Source organism: Mastigoproctus giganteus, chromosome 10, assembly GCF_048544385.1.
Source record: "Mastigoproctus giganteus isolate SK-2022 chromosome 10, ASM4854438v1, whole genome shotgun sequence".
In the NCBI taxonomy this organism is placed as follows: Eukaryota; Metazoa; Arthropoda; class Arachnida; order Uropygi; family Thelyphonidae; genus Mastigoproctus; species Mastigoproctus giganteus.
The window spans coordinates 43553659-43576429 of NC_143584.1; the positions used below are offsets into that span (position 1 = coordinate 43553659).

At 39.7% G+C, this 22771-nt stretch overlaps 1 protein-coding gene across 1 annotated transcript in view; it reads left to right on the top strand.

Annotated features, from left to right (window-relative positions):
- su(r) (dihydropyrimidine dehydrogenase su(r)) overlaps positions 1-22771 on the top strand; it is a 466373-nt gene that overhangs the window by 430669 nt on the left and 12933 nt on the right. Inside the window, exon 24 of the mRNA XM_090382920.1 lies at positions 19099-19182. Coding sequence (XP_090239046.1) covers positions 19099-19182 — 84 coding nt within the window. The remainder of the gene's footprint in view (positions 1-19098; positions 19183-22771) is intronic.

Consider the following 22771-nt stretch of genomic DNA (forward strand, 5'->3'; position numbering starts at 1 on the left):
CCAGACCTGTATACAGTACTCTAGGTGTGGCCTGACCATCGCCTTATACAATGGAATAATCACCTCCTTATCCCTGCTGGAAAAATTCCTGTATATCATTGACAATACTCCATGAGCTACTCTTGCAGCCCGTCTGCACTGCTCAGAGAACTTCATATCTGCCTGCACAACCACCCCCAAGTCCCTTTCATTCTCTACCACTGTCAGTGTTGTACCACAGAGTTGATACGTTGCTCTGGGGTTGCTGTTTCCCATGTGTAGTACTTTACATTTGTCAATGTTAAACTTCATTTGCCACCTCTCAGCCCATCTGCTCAACCTTTCCAGATCCTGTTGCAGCAGCATAGTGTCAGTAGTGTCCTTGACAACCCTGCCAACCTTTGTATCGTCTGCAAACTTGGACATTAAGCCCGATATACCATCATCAATATCATTTATAAATACAGAAAACAATAATGGACCCAACACTGAGCCCTGAGGGACTCCACTAATAACATTAGTCCACAATGAGCAGTGTCCATTGATTACCACTCTCTGTCTTCTCCCCCTCAACCACCCCTTTATCCATAGCAGCAATTTGCCTCCAATGTCACACTGCTCCAATTTGTGTAGCAGTCTTCCATGTGCAACAGTATCAAAAGCCTTTCTAAGATCCAAGTATATAATATCAAAGTTATTCCCTGCATCCAGTTCTTTTGTGACTGCATCATAGTATCCAATCAAGTTGGTCAGGCAAGACTTCCCCTTAACAAAACCATGCTGTGTCTGAGCTATAACTGAAGTCTTGTCTAAATGATCCTGCAGTGCTTCTTTAACCAGTGCCTCCATTAATTTTCCTGGAACAGAAGTTAAGCTCACAGGTCTATAATTACTTGTGTCAGCCTTTGATCCTCCTTTGTGAATTGGGGTCACATTTGCACATTTCCAGTCTATGGGTACCTCCCCTGAGTCCAAGGAAGCTCTCATAATTATGGCTAAGGGTTTGCTTACTTCCTTTGCTGCCTCCTTTAATATAACTGGATAGATCCCATCCACCCCGGGTGCCTTTCTTGTGTTTATCTTCAACAGTTTCTCCTCCACTTTACTCCCAGTTATTTCAAGATTCTCTAGCTTACTGCTAGAGTTGAATACACCTCTGGCATTCCCCTCGCTGAATAACTCCTCATGTGTGAATGTCGATGCAAAATATTCATTTAGTTTGTTAGCTACCTGAGCAGGATCATCAACACTTGACCCATCAATATCAAGTGGACCAATCTGATTCATCCCCTTCCTTCTAGAGTTTACATAAGTAAAGAACTCTTTGCTGTTTTTCTTTGCATCCCTTGCCAAGGATTTCTCGTAATCTGCCTTCGCCTGCCTAACCTCCTTTGTAACTTGGTTGCATATCAACTTGTATCTATCATAGGCTTCTGTGTCATGTGTTAATTTGTATGTATCCCATGCATTTTTCTTCTCTGCCATATGCCTCATTAGTTCATCTGACATCCATTTTTGCCTAAACCTTGAACAATATTTCTTAGTTGGTATGTAAAGCCTAGTAGCTTCCAAGATAAGTTCTTTGAATGCTTCCCATTTTGAATTTGCTGTTGGTAACATCATCAGTTGGTCCCACTGTATAGAATTTAAATACTGTCTCAGTCCATCGTAGTCGCCTTTACGGAAGCAATAACCCTTCCCTTTACCCCTAATGGTAGTTACCTCTTTGAGTAAATCCCACTTCAGCACACTGTGATCGCTGCCACCTAGTGGTTCATTTATCTGCAGATTCTTAATGCATGAAGAATCACTGCTGATAATCAAATCAAGAGTATTACTCCCTCTAGTTGCCTCCTGAACATGCTGATGTAGAAAACAATCATCCAATAAATCCACAAAAGCCCTGCTAGTGTGTGAGTAACCAGCCCCCAAAATCCAGTCAATATCTGGGAAATTAAAATCTCCCATTATAAGACACTCTGATTTACTGGCCCACTCTATTTCCCTGTACAGTTCCTTATTATACTCATCAGAGTCATTAGGCCTATAGCACTCTCCTACTCTCAATTTTGATCTCCCAATGTTTATGTCACACCAAACTGACTCCACACTGCACTGTCCAGCGATGTCGACTGGCTTCACTTCCTTGGTTTTTATGTGTTTCTTAACTAATAGCATAACACCTCCCCCCTTCCTATCCTGTCTATCCTTTCTGTAGACGTTGTACTCCCCAAATTGCAGTTCCGCATCCCTTATATCTGTGTGACACCACGTCTCTGATATCCCAACAATATCTGCCTTCGATGTTTTGATCATTATTCATTTGATTTAGTATTTGTGGGTCCGATGTGCTTTTGTCAGATTTATTGGTTGCACACATGGACATGGAGGTTTTGGTGATGGTGTTCACTCCTATGGAACTCCCTGGGTTCTTAGAATTTCTGCTTGCAGGGTCGTATGTAAGGCAGGGGGCTTATTGCCATGCATTGTGCGCATAAAACGTTTGAAATGCACTGCCATGCATTTTGAACATTTTATGTTAAATTCCGGCACATCTTAAGCAATAACACGAGTTGCAGGTAGTTTGATTTTGTTTTGGGTCTGGGGCACTGGCTGCAGGACTCTGAATTCTTCATTTTGGCAGAGACTTAACATTTTCGAAAATAATTCAGGTGAGGGTAGCTGGATCAGTCAGTTGCTATTTCACTCTGAGCATGCTTCCTAGGCAACATTCCAATTAAGCGTTGACTGTAGATGGTTTTAAATTGATTGCTCTAGGCAGAGGTAAGACTAGTAGTGGGGGGGAGAGGCTTCAAACAGATAATTATCAGTTTTGTTCTTATTTACTGTAAAGGATTGGAAGAAGATACATTGACTACATCTGGGTTGTCAGCGCTATATGAACACCTGCTTAGGGTTTGAGGCACGTTGCTCTTTAATGAATGAGAGGGAGAAGCACCCATAGGGATTTAGGTCAATGGGATTAACAGAAGATGCATGCCATACTATCTAGTCACAAGCTACAGGAATAATACAGCCTCCGAGTTATGTGCCCTTGATCTTATGCGTTCCAACTAGAAGTCATCATATGCATTAGCATTGTTATATTGGTGCTAATTATTCAAAATGCTAATAAATAGTTACCCGGTGACATTCAGCAGCTCCTGATTGTATTTTCTTGTTCCTGTCCTCTTGTGGGTCCCATTGATAGTAAACAGTAGGTGTACTGTTTACTATCCCCAATTCACAAAGAGGTGGGGGGATCGAAGGGTGACATGAGTAATTACAGACCAGTTAGTTTAACTTCTGTTCCGGGTAAAATAATGGAGTCACTGGTTAAAGATGCATTGCAGGATCATCTAGACAAGACTGCAGCAATAATTCAGACACAGCATGGGTTTGTTAAGGGAAAGTCTTGTCTGACAAATTTGATAGGATATTATGATGTGGTTACAAAGGAACTGGATGCAAAAAATAATTTTGATATCATATATTTGGATTTCAGGAAAGCTTTTGACACTGTTGCGCATGGAAGACTATTGTACAAATTGAAGCAGAATGGTATTAAGGGTAAATTGTTACAATGGATAAAAGGATAGTTGAGTGGGAGAAGACAGAGGGTGGTAATTAATGGGTGCTGCTCTTTGTGGACTAATGTTATTAGTGGAGTCCCACAGGGTTTGGTGTTGGGTCCTCTGTTGTTTTGTATATTTATCAATGATATTGATGAAGGTATATCAGGCTTAGTGTCGAAGTTTGCAGATGATACAAAGGTTGGCAGGGGGTTGTTAATGACAGTAATGGCAGTGTGCTACTGCAACAGGATCTAGATAATTTGGGCAGATGGGCTAAGAAGTGGCAACTGAAGTTTAACCTTGACAAATGCAAAGTACTGCATATGGGTAGAAGTAACCCCAGAGAAACATACCAACTGTATGGTTACTACACTTAAGGTGGTAGAAAATGAAAAAGACCTGGGAGTAACTGTGCAGTCAGATATGAAGTTTTCTGAGCAATGCAGACAGGCTGCCAGAGTAGGTCATGGTCAGAGTAGGTCATGTCAATGATATATAGGAATTTTGCTAGCAGGGAAAAGGAGGTGATTGTCCCTCTGTATAAGGCAATGCTCAGGCCATGCCTTGAATACTGTGTACAGGTCTGGAGGCCTCATTTTAGGAAGGATGTAGATTTGCTTGAGTGTGTACAGAGAAGGGCAACGAGATTGGTGAGGGGGAATGAAGGAATCCTCTTACCAGAGAGACTTAAGTTCTACAAATTGCAGTGGCTGGAGACTAGGCACCTGCGTGGTGATCTGATTGAGTTGTATAAGGTCTTGAATGGGTTGAGCATGCTGAATTCTGATGGGATCCTTCCACTTGTTCAGATTACAAACCTGTACAAGTGAAAGGATCTGATGCTGCATAAGCTCATACACTTGCTTTCTTGCATCACATGCCACTACTATTACTACTTTAATTGGTACCAACGATTTTTCTTGATTAAAGTGGAAGCTGTATCACTGAGTCGTCACACCAACTGAGATGATGCACTTTCTGTACTAGAGAGAGAAGTACTAGTAGCATAACTTCATTTGCTACAATCTCTGCTTCTGCCTCCTATGCATCCTCCTTCTAGAACACCAAAGCAGATGCAGAACGATATAAAATCAACTTCTTCATACACTGCTCATTCCCATACAACCAACATTTTACATTAATAGAACTTAATAGAATCATTAAATAGATCTTCCCATAGTGCTGTAGTCCTAGATGGTGTTAATTATGTCATGCGAAGCATTTACTTGAAGAGGACTTGTATACCCTGTTAATTTTCTATAATTGGATCTTCTCCAAAAATGCTACCCTTCTTCCTGGCACCATTCTTTCATTATCACCTTATCAAAACAAGGAAAAGATCCTTCCGTTGTTCAAAATTACAGCCCGATATCTCTTATGAGCTGCGTGGGTAAAATTTTCAAACGGATGGCTCATACAAGGCTCATTTGGATCCTAGAGTCGATGAATCTTCTACCATATTATTAGTATGGCTTTTGGAAGAACAGATCAACCCTAGATATGCTCATTAAAGCTTAATCGCATGTTCGCAATCATTTTGTCATGAAACAACATCTAGCCATAGTCAGTTTAGATCTTGAAAAGGCATCACTACCTGATGTCATAGTATTATTATGAATCTTTATCTCTAGGATTAAGGAACCATTTACCTAAAATAATTCAAAATTTCCTGCACCTGCGTTGTTTTCAGGTCTGATATAAAATCATACTCTCTGCATCTCATATTCAGGAGAAAGGAGCTCCACAGGGATTGACACTAAGTGCAACAATATTTATAATTCATGTTAGCAACATGACACAAGATATCCAAAAAACGGTTTCAACTTACATGTATGAAGATGACCTTACTATTTCCTGTCAATTTCAAATTATGAACACCGTCGAATGGCAGCTCCAGCTTTCCATAACTAAAATAGAACCTTGGACTTCACGGAATGGTCTCGACTATCAGAAAAGAAGAAATGCACTGCCACTCACTTTTGCAAGCATCGGACTCTCCATCCTGATCCTGAATTATAAATAAACAATACTCCAATTCCACTTGTTGCTACTGTAAGATTTCTTGGACTGATATTAGACAGCAAGCTAAATTTCAAAGCTCACATCACCCATTTAAGAAATACTTGTCTAAAGCATTTGAACCTACTGCGATCCATCTCGTCCATGTCATGGGAACACCTCTCCATCAGTATACTTTACTGCATCATTACAGAACATTAAGCCATTCACGCCTAGATTATGGTTGTCGAGTATATGACCCTGCCAGGAGCTCTACTTTACAATGGCTAAATGTCATTCAGTATGATGCTGGGAGGACTATGCTTGGGAGCTTTCAGGACTTCTCCAATCCAAAGTCGTTATATTAAAGCGCATGATCCCCCCCCCCATTGAGTTTTCATAGAAACACATTTCTGCCCCACTATGCTGCTAAGATCCAGAGTCTTCCATTGCATCCCAGCTGGGAGTATCTTTGTAATACTCAGTGGAATTTATTCTATGAGAATAAATTAAGTAAGCCAAATGAAAATAAACCTGCCTTACTTAGAATTAAAGAGCTTGTTCAGAGTTGGAATATCAATTTAAGTGATAATTTTCAGGAATTAACTGCAGCCATTCCACCTTGGATGTACGTTTCTGCCTCTTACAATGTACATTTTCTTCAGTAGGGGAAGAATGTCATACCACCCTGCAACATCAGGCAGTTGCACTCAGCTCACACTACTCTGAACTCCCATGCCTGTAAAATCTATACTCACGATTGAAAACTGCCAATATTGTGGGTGCTGTGGCAGTGTTTCCGTCACTTATGGTTACAGCCTCACTACATTAGCCTGCAGAATCTATTAGCTTCCACAACACTACATTAGCCTGCAGGCTATTAGCTTCCACAACAAAAGATGGAAGCCTGTTCCACCAATCAATTACCTGCTGGCTAAAGGCAAATTTCCACACATCTATGATCATGATCAGGTAGCTGATAAACTGAATGAGTATTTTGCATCTACATTCACATATGAGGAGTTATTCAAGGAGGGGAATGCCAGAAGCTTATCAAACTCTAAGAGGTTGCTAAGTGATTTTTTAATAACTGAGAGCAAAGTGGAGGAGAAATTGTTGAAGTTAAATATAAGGAAGGCACCTGGGATGGATGGGATCTATCCAGTTATGTTAAAGGAGGCAGCAAAGGAAGTACACTTCCACAACAAAAACCTTTAGCCATAGCTTCCACTAAGAAAACCTTTAGCCATAATTATGAGAGCTTCCTTGGACTCAGGGGAGGTCCTCCAAGGACTGCAGGTGTGCAAATGTATCCACAATTCACAAAGGGGGATCAAAAGGCGACACAACTAACTATAGACCTGTTAGTTTAACTTGTATTCCAGGGAATATAATGGAGTCACTGGTTAAAGAAGCATTTCAGGATCATTTAGATAAGACTGCAGTAGTAGTTAAGACACAGCATGGGTTTGTTAAAGGAAGGTCTTATCTGACCAATTTGATTGGATACTATGATGTGGTTCACAAAGGAACAGGCGCCTCCGTAGCCAGGTGGGAAGGAGCAGCAGTGCGTAGCACACGCTTCTTGATTAGACCGGGGTTCGAGCCCGTCACCACCAAATATGGAGAATGCAGAAAGGTCATGGAATGACCACCGTATATCCCGGAGCAATATGGCCTTAGTTGCTAATGCTCCTAAAAACCAAATAACAAACAAACAAACAACACAAAGGAACTGGGTGCAAAAAAATAATTTTTATATCATATACTTGGATTTCAGGGAAGATTTTGATAACGTTGCACATGGAGGACTGCTGTATAAATTGGAGCGATATGGCATTAAGGGTAAATTGCTGCAATGGATAAAGGGATGGTTGAGTGGGAGATGACAGAGAGTGGTAATTAATGGACACTACTATTCATGGACTAATGTTATTAGTGGAGTTCCCCAGGTTTCAATGCTGGGCCCATTGTTGTTTTGTGTATTCATCAACGATAATGATGAAGGTATATCAGGCTTAATGTCAAAGTTTGCAGATGATACAAAGGTTGGCAGGGTTGTTAATGACAGTAAAGACAGTATGCTATTGAAAATTTTACTTGATAAGTTGGGCAAATGGGCTGAGAAGTGGCAACTGAAGTTTAACATTGACAAATGCAAAGTACTGCATATGGGTAGCAGTAACCCAAGAGAAACGTACCAACTGTGCTGTACTACACTCAGGGAAGTGGAGAGTGAAAAAGACCTGGAGGTAAATAATTCACTGAGCAGTGCAGACGGGCTGCCACAGCAGGTCATGGAGTCTTGTCAATGATATATAGGAATTTTGCTAGCATGGACAAGGAGGTGATTATCCTATAGTACAAGGCAAGGGTCAGACCACACCTTGAATACTGTGTACAAGTCTGGAGGCCTCATTTTAAGAAGGATTTAGAGTTTCTTGAATGAGTACGAAGGGCAACAAGATTGGTAAGGGGAACAAGGGGGTGCTCTTACCAAGATAGGCTTAAGTTCTGCAAATTGAAGTGGCTGGAGACTAGGCACCTGCGCGGTGATCTGTTTGAGGTGTATAAGGCCTTGAATAGTTTGAGCAAGCTCAATGCTGATGGGATTCTTTCTCATGCTCAGATTAAGAACCTGAGGGGGCATAGATTCAAACTGAAGAAAGACAGGTGTAGAATAGATGTGCAGAAATTTGCTTTTAGCCGGTGGGTAGTTGATTGCTGGAAAAGACTTCCATCTCTTGTTGTGGAAGTTGATAGCATAAATAAATTTAAGGCTGAGCTGGATAAGCATTTGGAGTGAATAGATGAGCGAAATGGGAGGGTTGTTTTTTTTAGGCTGATGCAGCATAAGCTTGCTTTCTTGCATTGTATACCTCTGCTAATGCTAATGCTAACTTGTGCATTCAAGAGGTAGACAGAGCCATCTCTCGCACATAGGAGATCTGGCTTACGTACACCCTCTTGAATTGTAAACCCTGGTTCCTTTTGTACCTCCCATCCCCTTTGAGACAGTCTGTTAACAACAAGGTTCTAACAATGTAAAACATTGTGCTGTTTTACTCTTAAACCATGGGTTCTATGGCACCTTTGGTCTATGTGGGCAAGCGATTCAACTGCATTGCACCAAGCCTGACATTGCTGATCCATACTACTTCCTGTAGATGTTCTGGAGAGGGTAGGAAGGATCGATCCTAGTACAAACTAGGTCAATAAAAGCATGGCCGGATAGCAATTTGTTTCCATCACACACCCACCGATGCTGCGACTTAACCTGTGCTGAATTTTTGAAACAAGTGCCATCAAAGGAGAAGTGCAGGAGATGGCTTCGTTGCCTCTTCATTGGTGCCTTACTATCAATCTTTTCCCTGTCATCCTATAGGAATTTTAGTGTAGTATTTAACTCCTTTACTGCCACCTGAGTTACTAAATACTTTGTTGATTTATTGAGTTCTCCAGTTATTCTTCTCGTGACATCCAGTCATTTATCATTGTTACAGCTAATGATCTCCAAGATAAGTATATGAATCCACCTTTTCAATTGCTTCTCCTTCAACAATTATCTCCTTCTCTGTGGCATAGTTCATCATTACTTTCATTTTAGCCATGTTCATCTTTAGTCCAAAATCCTTATTAACTCTGCATAATTGATTAAGGTTTTCCTCTAATTTTTCGGGATCATGGCGTATGATCGGTGTCATCTGCAAATTGTAAATGGTTTAGGTATTCTCTATTCACACTGACTCCTTTCTGCGACCAGTCCAATCTTCTGAAAGCTTCTTCAAGGGCAGCAGTAAACAACTTCAGAGATAGTGTCTCCTTGTTGAACCTTGTTGAATGTTATTGTATTATATTATATGTATTACATAAATTATTTGTACGGTTATTTTATTGGTGGAGTTTCCTGAAAATCTGGCTGTGACCAGCCAAGTTTAATAAAAAAAAAAAAAAAAAGAACGAAAAGAAAAAAAGTCCAATTCAAGCAGTTACTGTAACAGATGAACAATTTGTAATCATGAGTAAGATCCTTAGATGGATTGAAGAAGATGTCAAGATCAGAGCATGTTGAACAACAACAACCATTACCAAGCAGCACTCATTCAGCATGAGTGGATAAGCTTAAAGATGGTCAGAAAAGGGGCAGCTATGTTTTAGTGCAGCAAAATGCAAGATCTAACATTTGGGAAATAACAACACCAAAATAATTTCTACATTTGGAGGTAGAGAAAGAAATGGAGTTTGGATTTAAAATACAGGCATACATGAAGTTACATACTGTGACTTTAGTGTTTTGCACCAACCTTGCGTAGAAGTAGAAATAAAAACACCAGGGAAACTAAACTTTTGATAACTGTATTTATAATAAGTCAAAATAACCCGCATCTACAATAAATTTAACTTTACAATAAACTCTACATGTAAAATATTAAAATCTGCTACATTACAATCAATAAAATGTATAAATATACAGATTAAAACGATAAAAACCGTAGCTTTCAAAGGCTCAGCCTTCTTCTTCAGCGGTAACTCTTGCTATGCAGTACAACTTTAAATATCAGCAGGCTAACGGTACTCCTCACGTGTTTCCATTCTCGTGTGCCTCGTTCTCTCGCGTTGTGGAACTGGAAGCGGCCCGAGTGGAAGCCACACGGAATCGTTCATCTCTTCTGAGGATAATGGTCTCAAAGATGGGATGAATCCGCGTACCTCTATCCCTATTTATGTTAATTGTAGAACAAATCCGCAAACTCTCGAGCCACTTACGGTCCCAAAACTTATGCGCCCGATCGGTGATGATAGCATCGTCCGGGGAGATCTGGTGTTGTTTCTCCCAAAAATGCTCGGCCACGGCGGACTTGCCATATTCCGCATTTCTTATTGCCTTAGTGTGTTCCCCCAGACGATCTTTAAGACGGCGTTTTGTTTCCCCTACATAACACTCCCCACAATCCGGGCATCTAATGCTATATACGACCCCACTAGTGTTCTCTTTTTTAATGGGGTCTTTAACCTGAGACACGATAGTGCGCAGCCTCCGTCCCGGAAGCTGCACACAACGCGTCTGGTACTTTCTTAGTATTCTAGCTATATGATCAGTTAAACCCGGATAGTAGGGAATGTATGCAGTGGCTATCGGTGTAAATGGCTCGCCTCTCCTCTGATTTCCTTTAACATATTTCTCTATAATCCTCCGGGGGTAACCACATTTTGCAAGATCCGTTGCGACCCGTTCATACTCTAATTTTCTATCATCGGAGGCACTGCAATGTGACTTTGCTCTTTCAACTAAAGCTCTTACCACACTGTTCCTATGATGGTTGGTTTGGGCTGAGCTGTAATGCGAATACTGCCCTTTACACATGGACTTCCTATACACCCTAGTCCTCAGCTGTCGACCTTCTCTACAGACCAACACATCCAGGAACGGCAAGACTCCTCCTTCTTCCACCTCCGATGTAAATTGTATGAACGGGGAGAAGCCATTTAAGCTGTTCAACACTTGATCCTCACTCCCCTTTCGAATGATTGAAAACGTATCATCCACATACCTTTTCCAGGGGCGCATAGGGAGAACACTAGCATTAAATATTCTGGCCTCGAGCTCCTCCATAGCTAAATTAGCTATAATTGCGCTGATGGGGGAGCCCATGGCTGCACCATTAACCTGCTTATACATAGTATTACCAAACACCATAGTGGTACTTGAGAGGCATAACTCTATTCCTTTCTCAATATCCTCTAGCTTTAGCTGTGTTCTAGTACTTAGGGTGGTGTCCCTCTGTAATGCCAAGCGTGCACACCACACCCCATGATCAATCGGAATACATGTAAATAGCGATTTCACGTCGAAAGAAATCATGATCTCATCTTCTTCTATGGGTTGGCTTCTAATAAACTGAACAAAGTCTTTACTATCTTTAATACTGTATTCTGAAAGTCCCACTAGTGGGGATAATAATTTGGCTAAGAAACCAGACAGTGCATAGGTTGGACTGCCTATAAATGAGACTATGGGTCTAAGTGGCACATCCACTTTGTGAATTTTAGGCAAGCCATAAAATCTTGGCATTTGGCTACCTGTAGCGCGCAACATCCAATACTGTTCCTTAGAAATTTTGTTAGACTTAAGCCAACCCTGTACCATACCGTTCACTTGGCGTTCCAACCTAAGAAGAGGACTTTTCTGAATAACTTTATAAGTCATCTGATCTTCCAATAAACACAACGCTTTACTTCTATATGCTTCCTTATCAAGAACCACAGTTGCTCTACCCTTGTCCGCGGGTAGGACTACGATGCTATCATCCTGTTTAAGGCTTCTTAGCGCAATTCTTTGCTTCACATTAAGATTGGAGGGGGCATCTTTAGCTTGACTCAGGATCGCTGCTACTTTTACTCGAACTTCATTAGCTGTAGTTTCGGGAAGTTTGCTTATAGCCCTTTCCACGCCCATAGCTACTTCTGCAACGGGTAATCTGGGTGGCACCATGGCAAATTCCGGTCCTAAATTTAGAACCTCCAACTGCTCCTTAGTTAACTGTTTATTGCTCATATTCACCACAAAATTCTTGGTGGTGCTATCACTACTGCCCCTAGGCTTGGTTCGTTCTTTAAGCTTGTCAAACTTCCCCATTTGCCTCCGTCTATAACTGTCCGAAATTCGTTTTGCTTTAGCTGTTACTACACTAACCACTCCTGCTAAGTGTACCGGAGACAACTTACCACTTAACTTATCCAAGCACTGCCTTTTACCTCTCCTAATGTGGTATAAATCATTATGTAATTTTCCGATCCATATATTAAGGATCTTCCTTTGATACCACTTGGTAACGTTAAATACTCGTTCATCCTCAAAGGGTAGCTTTGTTTGAAAGCCTCGTGGAATGAGATTATGCGTCTTGCATCGATGGGCAAACCTCAAATGCTGTTCATGCTTCGCCTCCCTAACACTATGCCTCTGAAATTCTCTGACGCACTGCACAATTGGACGGCCATAACATCGAAATAATTCTTCAAACAGGCCTCTGAGGTTGGGTATATCCATACTGTGACTTTAGTGTTTTGCACCAACCTTGCGTAGAAGTAGAAATAAAAACACCAGGGAAACTAAACTTTTGATAACTGTATTTATAATAAGTCAAAATAACCCGCATCTACAATAAATTTAACTTTACAATAAACTCTACATGTAAAATATTAAAATCTGCTACATTACAATCAATAAAATGTATAAATATACAGATTAAAACGATAAAAACCGTAGCTTTCAAAGGCTCAGCCTTCTTCTTCAGCGGTAACTCTTGCTATGCAGTACAACTTTAAATATCAGCAGGCTAACGGTACTCCTCACGTGTTTCCATTCTCGTGTGCCTCGTTCTCTCGCGTTGTGGAACTGGAAGCGGCCCGAGTGGAAGCCACACGGAATCGTTCATCTCTTCTGAGGATAATGGTCTCAAAGATGGGATGAATCCGCGTACCTCTATCCCTATTTATGTTAATTGTAGAACAAATCCGCAAACTCTCGAGCCACTTACGGTCCCAAAACTTATGCGCCCGATCGGTGATGATAGCATCGTCCGGGGAGATCTGGTGTTGTTTCTCCCAAAAATGCTCGGCCACGGCGGACTTGCCATATTCCGCATTTCTTATTGCCTTAGTGTGTTCCCCCAGACGATCTTTAAGACGGTGTTTTGTTTCCCCTACATAAGGAAGCATATAGAAGTAAAGCGTTGTGTTTATTGGAAGATCAGATGACTTATAAAGTTATTCAGAAAAGTCCTCTTCTTAGGTTGGAACGCCAAGTGAACGGTATGGTACAGGGTTGGCTTAAGTCTAACAAAATTTCTAAGGAACAGTATTGGATGTTGCGCGCTACAGGTAGCCAAATGCCAAGATTTTATGGCTTGCCTAAAATTCACAAAGTGGATGTGCCACTTAGACCCATAGTCTCATTTATAGGCAGTCCAACCTATGCACTGTCTGGTTTCTTAGCCAAATTATTATCCCCACTAGTGGGGCTTTCAGAATACAGTATTAAAGATAGTAAAGACTTTGTTCAGTTTATTAGAAGCCAACCCATAGAAGAAGATGAGATCATGATTTCTTTCGACGTGAAATCGCTATTTACATGTATTCCGATTGATCATGGGGTGTGGTGTGCACGCTTGGCATTACAGAGGGACACCACCCTAAGTACTAGAACACAGCTAAAGCTAGAGGATATTGAGAAAGGAATAGAGTTATGCCTCTCAAGTACCACTATGGTGTTTGGTAATACTATGTATAAGCAGGTTAATGGTGCAGCCATGGGCTCCCCCATCAGCGCAATTATAGCTAATTTAGCTATGGAGGAGCTCGAGGCCAGAATATTTAATGCTAGTGTTCTCCCTATGCGCCCCTGGAAAAGGTATGTGGATGATACGTTTTCAATCATTCGAAAGGGGAGTGAGGATCAAGTGTTGAACAGCTTAAATGGCTTCTCCCCATTCATACAATTTACATCGGAGGTGGAAGAAGGAGGAGTCTTGCCGTTCCTGGATGTGTTGGTCTGTAGAGAAGGTCGACAGCTGAGGACTAGGGTGTATAGGAAGTCCATGTGTAAAGGGCAGTATTCGCATTACAGCTCAGCCCAAACCAACCATCATAGGAACAGTGTGGTAAGAGCTTTAGTTGAAAGAGCAAAGTCACATTGCAGTGCCTCCGATGATAGAAAATTAGAGTATGAACGGGTCGCAACGGATCTTGCAAAATGTGGTTACCCCCGGAGGATTATAGAGAAATATGTTAAAGGAAATCAGAGGAGAGGCGAGCCATTTACACCGATAGCCACTGCATACATTCCCTACTATCCGGGTTTAACTGATCATATAGCTAGAATACTAAGAAAGTACCAGACGCGTTGTGTGCAGCTTCCGGGACGGAGGCTGCGCACTATCGTGTCTCAGGTTAAAGACCCCATTAAAAAAGAGAACACTAGTGGGGTCGTATATAGCATTAGATGCCCGGATTGTGGGGAGTGTTATGTAGGGGAAACAAAACGCCGTCTTAAAGATCGTCTGGGGGAACACACTAAGGCAATAAGAAATGCGGAATATGGCAAGTCCGCCGTGGCCGAGCATTTTTGGGAGAAACAACACCAGATCTCCCCGGACGATGCTATCATCACCGATCGGGCGCATAAGTTTTGGGACCGTAAGTGGCTCGAGAGTTTGCGGATTTGTTCTACAATTAACATAAATAGGGATAGAGGTACGCGGATTCATCCCATCTTTGAGACCATTATCCTCAGAAGAGATGAACGATTCCGTGTAGCTTCCACTCGGGCCGCTTCCAGTTCCACAACGCGAGAGAACGAGGCACACGAGAATGGAAACACGTGAGGAGTACCGTTAGCCTGCTGATATTTAAAGTTGTACTGCATAGCAAGAGTTACCGCTGAAGAAGAAGGCTGAGCCTTTGAAAGCTACGGTTTTTATCGTTTTAATCTGTATATTTATACATTTTATTGATTGTAATGTAGCAGATTTTAATATTTTACATGTAGAGTTTATTGTAAAGTTAAATTTATTGTAGATGCGGGTTATTTTGACTTATTATAAATACAGTTATCAAAAGTTTAGTTTCCCTGGTGTTTTTATTTCTACTTCTACGCAAGGTTGGTGCAAAACACTAAAGTCACAGTATGGATATACCCAACCTCAGAGGCCTGTTTGAAGAAATACATGAAGTTCTTTGGGCATTGTATGCAGGTGGAAAGAGGGGGGCCCACGGTGTCCTGTTAATGATTTATTGAACATTTGCTTGTAGAGATAGGTAATAATCCCACTGTATAAGGCAAGTATTAGACTGCACTTGAAATACTACAAGGGCTGTTCAATAAAGAATGATCATAATTTTTTTTCACAACGTACCTTTATTAATCATCTATATTTTGATGATCCTTTTCAAAGTAGTTTCGATTTTTATGAAATGCACTTACTCCAAAGTTTCTGACATTTTTTTGACGTGTGTTTGAGAATCACCTCCAATGTCTTTACAGTTGCTTCTGATGACTGAAAATGTTTTCCTCACAGCTTCTTCTTTAACTTTGGAAATAAGAAGAAATTGCAAGGTGCAAGCTCAGGGCTGTAGGGAAGAGAGGAACACAATTGACATTAATGATGGTTAAGTACTTGATGACAGTATGAGCAATGTGAGGCCTCACGTTGTTGTGATGCAGTATCCATGCACCTTCATGCAGTTGTGTTGTTTGCGACAAAAGTGATCTCATAAAGTGTGCAGTACATTTCTATACTAAGGTCCCATAACAGTTATATGACATATGGGCTTATTACTCTGGAGGCACAATAAATAAAATATGTAACAGTTGTATGATGTGGCACAACATGCTGGTAAACTATTCCTTGAATGTCAAAAAAGAAATGACCATAACCTTTCCAGCAGGTGCCACAAATTTTGTATTTTTCAGTTGGTGATGACTTAGACTTCCAAACAGAGCCTTTATTGCTAACTCTCTGGGTTGAAATGATGAAGCCATGTCTTATCCACCATTATCACCTTGTGTGGAACCTCACCTTCTTCAGTAACCATCTGTTGGAGCTCCTGACAAACCTCCATACGAATTTGCTGTTGCTCAGAAGTGAGCAGTCTTGGAACCCAGCATGCATAAACAGGTCACATGCAAATAGTCATGGAGAATACTGTGAATGCATGCTTCTTCATGATGATCTTCTGTCATGATTGCAGTGTTTATGGTTTATGACAGCAGTGGTTGGGCTCCAGGACTGCCTATTTTTGTGATTGAATCATGTACATTTTTAAACATCCTAAACCACCTACAAGCTGTATTATACGAAAGTGTAGATTAACCATAAGCTTCTTTTAACATTTCATATGCTTCAGCTGATATTTCTTGAGATGGAAACAAAATTTGAGAGCAGCATACTGTTCCTTGCTTGTCATGTCCATTGTTACATAGGTGAAACTGAACAGGTTTGTTGTTTGTTATTTGGTTTTTAGGGGCATTAGCAACTAAGGCCATATTGCTCCGGGGATTGCGGTGGTCATTCCCTGACCTTTCCGCATCCTCCGTATTTGGTGGTCACGGGCTTGAACCCCAGTCTAATCAAGAAGCGTGTGCTACGCACTGCTGCTCCTGCCTACCTGGCTGCTGAGGCACCCGACTGAACAGGCATAAACTTGACTAACCATCAAGGTCACACTGTGCACATGAGTCATCTGCACAGCTGCTATGTGCTGCAGCTTGGTTTGGTCTTAACTTCTACAGCTAAGCTAGAAATAGCAAGCAGTATGGTTATTCATAAAAAAACTAATTTTTTATTGAACAGCCTTCATATATCCAAGTATGTGGGATGGGCTGTATCTAAATTATTGCTACCACACTCAATATCAAAGTTTCTTTCAGAATTTTAAGAAAAAACATTGCAAGAAAGTTATGCAGAAGTTTATCCATATCATAGGCGATGGGAATCTCTTGGAGTCAATATACTGTAGATTATGAGAACAGCAAGCAAAACTTGAAAGCTGTTACTGAAAACACAATTGTAAATTATTTCAGGTTAACTAGATTTCTAATGACAAGTTCTATTGTAGAGGGGCGAATAGGAGGTATTTGTTCCAGATGATAGTTGGAAATGCAATTATTTCTGATTTGTGCATAACTGAAGCAGTTTTTTTTTTTTTTTTTTGATGATTTCATAAATGCTGATAGTGATATTGAAATTAGCAAATTGTATTTAACTGGTGCAGAGATAATTTTTATAGATAGAAAGACAAGAAGAAGAAGATTTATTGATGATCATGCTCAGGTTGCTGACAGGCTAAATAAATATTTTGCATCTCATTTCACCTGAAAAGAAGTTTTTAGGGATGGAAATACCAGATAGAAATCTCATAATTACGGCAAACCTTAAGTCATAATTATTATTATTATCAGCCATATGGTGCAAGGAAGCCTGAGGCTTATGCTGCACCAGACAAAAAAGAAATTCTGAATTACCCTGAGAGAGAGAGAAAGAAGTAGAAGGGAATCATCAAGAAAGAGAAGAATGATGATATCCAGCTCAGGACCTTGGGTGTGCCAAGCCCATACTCAACAGATGTGAGCCCCTGGAGAGCATCCATGAGATCAGTGGAGTTTCCTATAGGAGCTTCCCTTGATTACAAATCTCCAGATTGGAGATTTGCAAATGTCTCTCTTATTCACAAAGGAGATCAAAGGATGAAGTGAGTAATTACAGCCCTTTTAATTTGAATTCTATTCCAGGGGAAAATAATGGAATCACTGGTGAAAGAAGTAATGCAGACTCATTTAGACAGGAATTCAGTTATATGGCCCTCACAGCATGGTTTTATTTACATGTTTGCTGCTGCCTATGTTTGAAAGAAAGAGTGTAACTAGTGTGCCACAATTTTCAGAATATTGAGAAACAACATTCTGAAAATTTCTTCAGGCATTTTTTTGAACAAAATTTGTATTGACCTTCCTTGAGGAGCAGTAATGTGGTATATGATTGCTGTTTTGATATTCCAGAGTTTTTCACTATTACTGTCTTGTTAATCTTACTTATAATGTGCTATATGCATAACTGTATGTTAGGAAGGTTGATCATATTTGGCACAGCACTTGGAAAATATCATCTGGACTCTTAAGTAGATGTGGTAGGTGTTCAGCCACAAATTCAAAAATCAATTAGATCAAGCCAGAATCATCAACAGGCAAATGTCTTAATAAACATTGGTGAATTGAGACCTTAGCCATTAAGTTTATCAGAGGTAGCATTAACTTTTAAAAGCCAGTCTTTGGGAGTATATTCACTCACCAGTTTAACAGTGTGAAACTTTAAACTCAAGAAAAATTAAATCGCTATAAATTCAAAAGTAAAATAATGAGATTCATCATTGTGATAACATATGACTTTCTTGTTTTTTTTTTTTTTTTTTATATGTCCTAATTTTTTTTCTTTTACAGCAATGTGGATGACATTTTTGCAAAGTAAAAACTTATAAAAGCCTAGTTCTCAACTTGAATTTTTCCTCCTTTTAGACTGTCCACAGATTTGAAGTTTTGCAGTTTTATTATTTTTTTTTCTATTTTTAATTATTGTTTGCTGAACAGCCTGATTAACTAGTAAGTTCTGTTGAAAGTATTCAGTTGTATCATTTCTATAAATGAATTATGAATTCAGTTATAAATAACAGTTGTTACCTGTTATTTATTTGTCTCTGCAAAGGGTTCTTTTATAATTTTTTTTAAATATGCCACCATCAACAAAATGGACATTTACTTAGTATAATATAAAAATGAATATTGCACTAATTGCATCCAAAACATACCATACTTGTAGTTTCTACAATTTAAGGATGCATAGTTTCATCTTTATATCTGTCCATTACCACTTCTCTGCTGTTAAAACTATGACTGCACTTTAGACATGTAGCAATATGTTATGCATTTTTAAGCTAATACCATGTAATGTTCTCTTACATTGGTGATATGCTCACACCATTTTGATTTTTTCAGGACCTAATTGCCAAAGCTCTCTTAAGGATTGGAACTTTTGGAGATTTGGATATAACACAACAAGTAGTAGCAGAAATTGATGAGGTATGATTATGTATAATTACATTTTCTTTATAAAAGGAAGTAAAAGTGTATTTAGGATATAGATAATATTAGAAAGTTAAGAAGGCTGATTAGTGGTTCTTTGCAGCTTATGAAAAGAGAGGATCAAAATACACATTGTTAGCATTAGTAGAGGCATATGATGCAAGAAAGCAAGCTTATACATCATCAGCCAAAAAAACCTACTTCCTATTTCACCTATCCATTCACTCCAAAAGTTTGTCCAGTTTTTCCATGAATTTATTTAAACTATAAATTTCCATGACAGATGGAAGTTTGTTCCTGCAATCAACAATCTGCTGGCAAAAGGCAAATTTCTGCACATCTATTCCACAACTGTCTTTCCTCATTTGAATTTATAATCCCTCAAGTGCATAATCTGAGCAAGAGAAAGAATCCCATCAGCATTGAGCTTGCTCAAACCATTCAAAGCCTTATACACCTCAGTCAGATCACCTTGCAGGTGCTGAGTCTCCAGATTTTGCAATTTTCAAATTTAAGCCTTTATTGGTAAGAACAACCCTTTGTTCCCATTACCAATCTCATTACCCTTTTTTTTTTTTTGTACTTGTTCCAGCAGCTCTACATCCATCCAAAAATGAGGCCTCATGACTTGTAGCCAGTATTCAAGGTGTGGCCTGACCATTGCCTTATACAAACAGATAATCACATCCTTATCCCTGCTAGGAAAAATTCCTGTATATCAGGAATAAAGGTATTTCTTGATCTGTGTTCATCTAAGCATGAACACCTGGAACACAGTTGGTTGGCATTTGCCAGGAAGGCACCTGTGCTCAAGGCTCCAGAGGTTAGAGTTTCAATAGACACTTCCCAAATGTGACTTTGGACACTTTCAACATGCTCGACATCGACTTATGTTCTATTGACAAGTCATATTGAGATGACATCTTCGCCTATCTTACTGTATGTAAAGGATAGGTGTGCAAGTGCTGGTCCTAATGTGCTGATATAATTTTTTTTTTTTGTTATGCTTAATTTGTAGTCTTGTTTGTTTTAATTAAGATTAATTTTCTATTTTGATATTTTGTTTTTAATGATTATTTTGTAGCTGAGCTTTGTATTTCTGTGCTTGGTCAATTGTATAGTTAATGTTTTGTAAGATTCCTCTGGTTATCTGTGCATGGAATCACAAATGTATACCATTTAACTTATTAAAGAATTTTATTATTATTATCATTGAAAAGACCCATGGGCTGCTGTGGCAGCCTATCTGCACTGTTCAGAAAACTTCATATCTGACTGCACAATTATTCCCAGGTCTTTTTCATTCTCCACTACCTTGAGCGTAGTACCAACAATTGGTATGTTACTCTCCGGTTACTGCTACCCATATGCAGTAGTTTGCATTTGTCAACGTTAAACTTCACTTGCCACCCTCTCAGCACATCTGCCCAACATTTCTAGATCCTGTTGCAATAGTGTACTGTCATTTACAACCCTGCCAACCTTTGTATCCTCTGAAAACTTGGATATTAAGCCTGATATACCTTCATCAATATCATTGATAAGTATAGAAAAGAACAATGGGCCCAACATGAAACTCGGGGGGGGGCTCACTTATAACATTAGTCCACAAAGAGCGGTATCCATTGATTACCACTCTGTCTTCTCACACTCAACCATCCCTTTATCCAAAGCAGCAACTTGCCCTTAATGCCCTGCTCAACTTGCCCTACTCAATTTGTACAGCAGTCTTACATGTGCAACACTATCAAAAGCTTTCCTGAAATTAAAGTATATAATATCAAAATTGTTTTTTGCAGCAGCCATTTCCTTTGTGACCACATTGTATTATCCAATCAAATTGGAAAGACAAGGACAAGGCTCCCCCTTAACAAACCCATTTTGTTTCTGAACTATAACTGCTGTCTTGTCTAGATGATCCTGTAATGAATCTTTAACCAGTGACTGCATTATTTTCCCTTGAACAGAAGTTAAACTAACAGGTCTATAATTACTTGTGTTACCCTTTGATCCCCTTTGTGAATTTGAGATACATTTTCAATCTCTAACCCATGGTGACCTCCCCTGAGTCCAAGGTGTGCTCATCACTATGACTAAAGGTTTGCTTACTTCCTTTGCTACCTCCTTTAATATAACTGGATTGATCCCATCTATCCCAGGTGCCTTTCTTATGTTTAACTTCAACAATTGCTCCTCCACTTTGCTTTCAGCTATTACAAAATCATTTAGCTCCATGTTAGAGTTTGATAAACTCCTGGCTTTCACTTACCTATAGAATTCCTCATGTGTAACTGTACATGCAAAATACTTATTCATTTTGTCAAACTACCTGAGCAGGATCATCAACAGTCAAACTATCAATTTCAAGTGAACCAATCTGATTCATCCCCTTCCTTCTAGAGTTTACATAAGTAAAGAAGTCTTTGCTGTTTTTCTTTGCATCGTTTGCCAAAGATTTCTTGTAATCTGCATTCGCTTGCCTAACCATCCTTTGTGACTTGATTACAGACTACCTTATATCTACTATAGGCTTATGTGTCAACTGATAATTTATATGCATCTCATGCATTTTTCATCTCTACCACAAGTCTCATTATTTCATCTGACATCCATTTAGCTCTAAACCTTGAACAGTAACCAACCCACAAGTTTCAGTCAATATCTGGAAAGTTAAAATCCCCCATTATAAGACACTCTGATTTACTAGCCCAGTCTATTTCAACTGTATTCATCAGAGTCATTTGGCTTATAACAGTCAAACTATCCTACTCTCATTTTTGTTTTCCCAGTGTTTTTGTCACACCGAACTGACTCAACATTGCACTGTCCTCCAATCTCAACTTGATGCACTGCCTTAGATTTTGTGTTTTTTAACTAACAGCCTAATCCCTCCTCCGTTCCTATCCTGTCTATCCTTTCTGTACACATTTTACTCCCAAAATTTAAGTTTTGTATTCCTTATATCTGTTTGACACCACGTCTCTGATATTCCAACAATATCTGCTTTTGACGTTTTGACCAGCACTTCAAATTCATCAAATTTATTTACTATATTCTTAGCATTGGTGTACATACAAGTATACACACACACCTGGTCTCACTCTTAGTTATCCTAACACAGCCCATGTATTTACTTGTTCTATGATGATTCTCAGCAGTTCTTGAAATCCCAAACACCTTGTTTTCAGTCTGCTGCTCATTCCAATAGAAGCAGTGCAAGAATCACTTTCACCACAGTTCAGCTACTGTTAATCTATTAGTATTTGAATTCCCCCAAGCTAGCAGTTTTCTGACCCAGCTAATACTAACTTGATAGTATCAGCAAATATTCTTGCACCCTTTTTGTTTAAGTGTATACCCTCCCTGTAAAAACAGTCTCTCCTGTTAAGAAGCACAGACCATGCTGAGAAAAATTGTCCCCCATGAGCCTTTCATATTCTCTCCAGGGCCAAATTGATTGACAGGACTCTCAACATTTACTCCCTCCTCTCATATCTGGGCAGAGCAGAATTGCAGACACTATCAAATTTAGCCCTAACTTGTGACTTTTTTTTTAATATTGATCTGTACTTGTTAAATAAGTGTA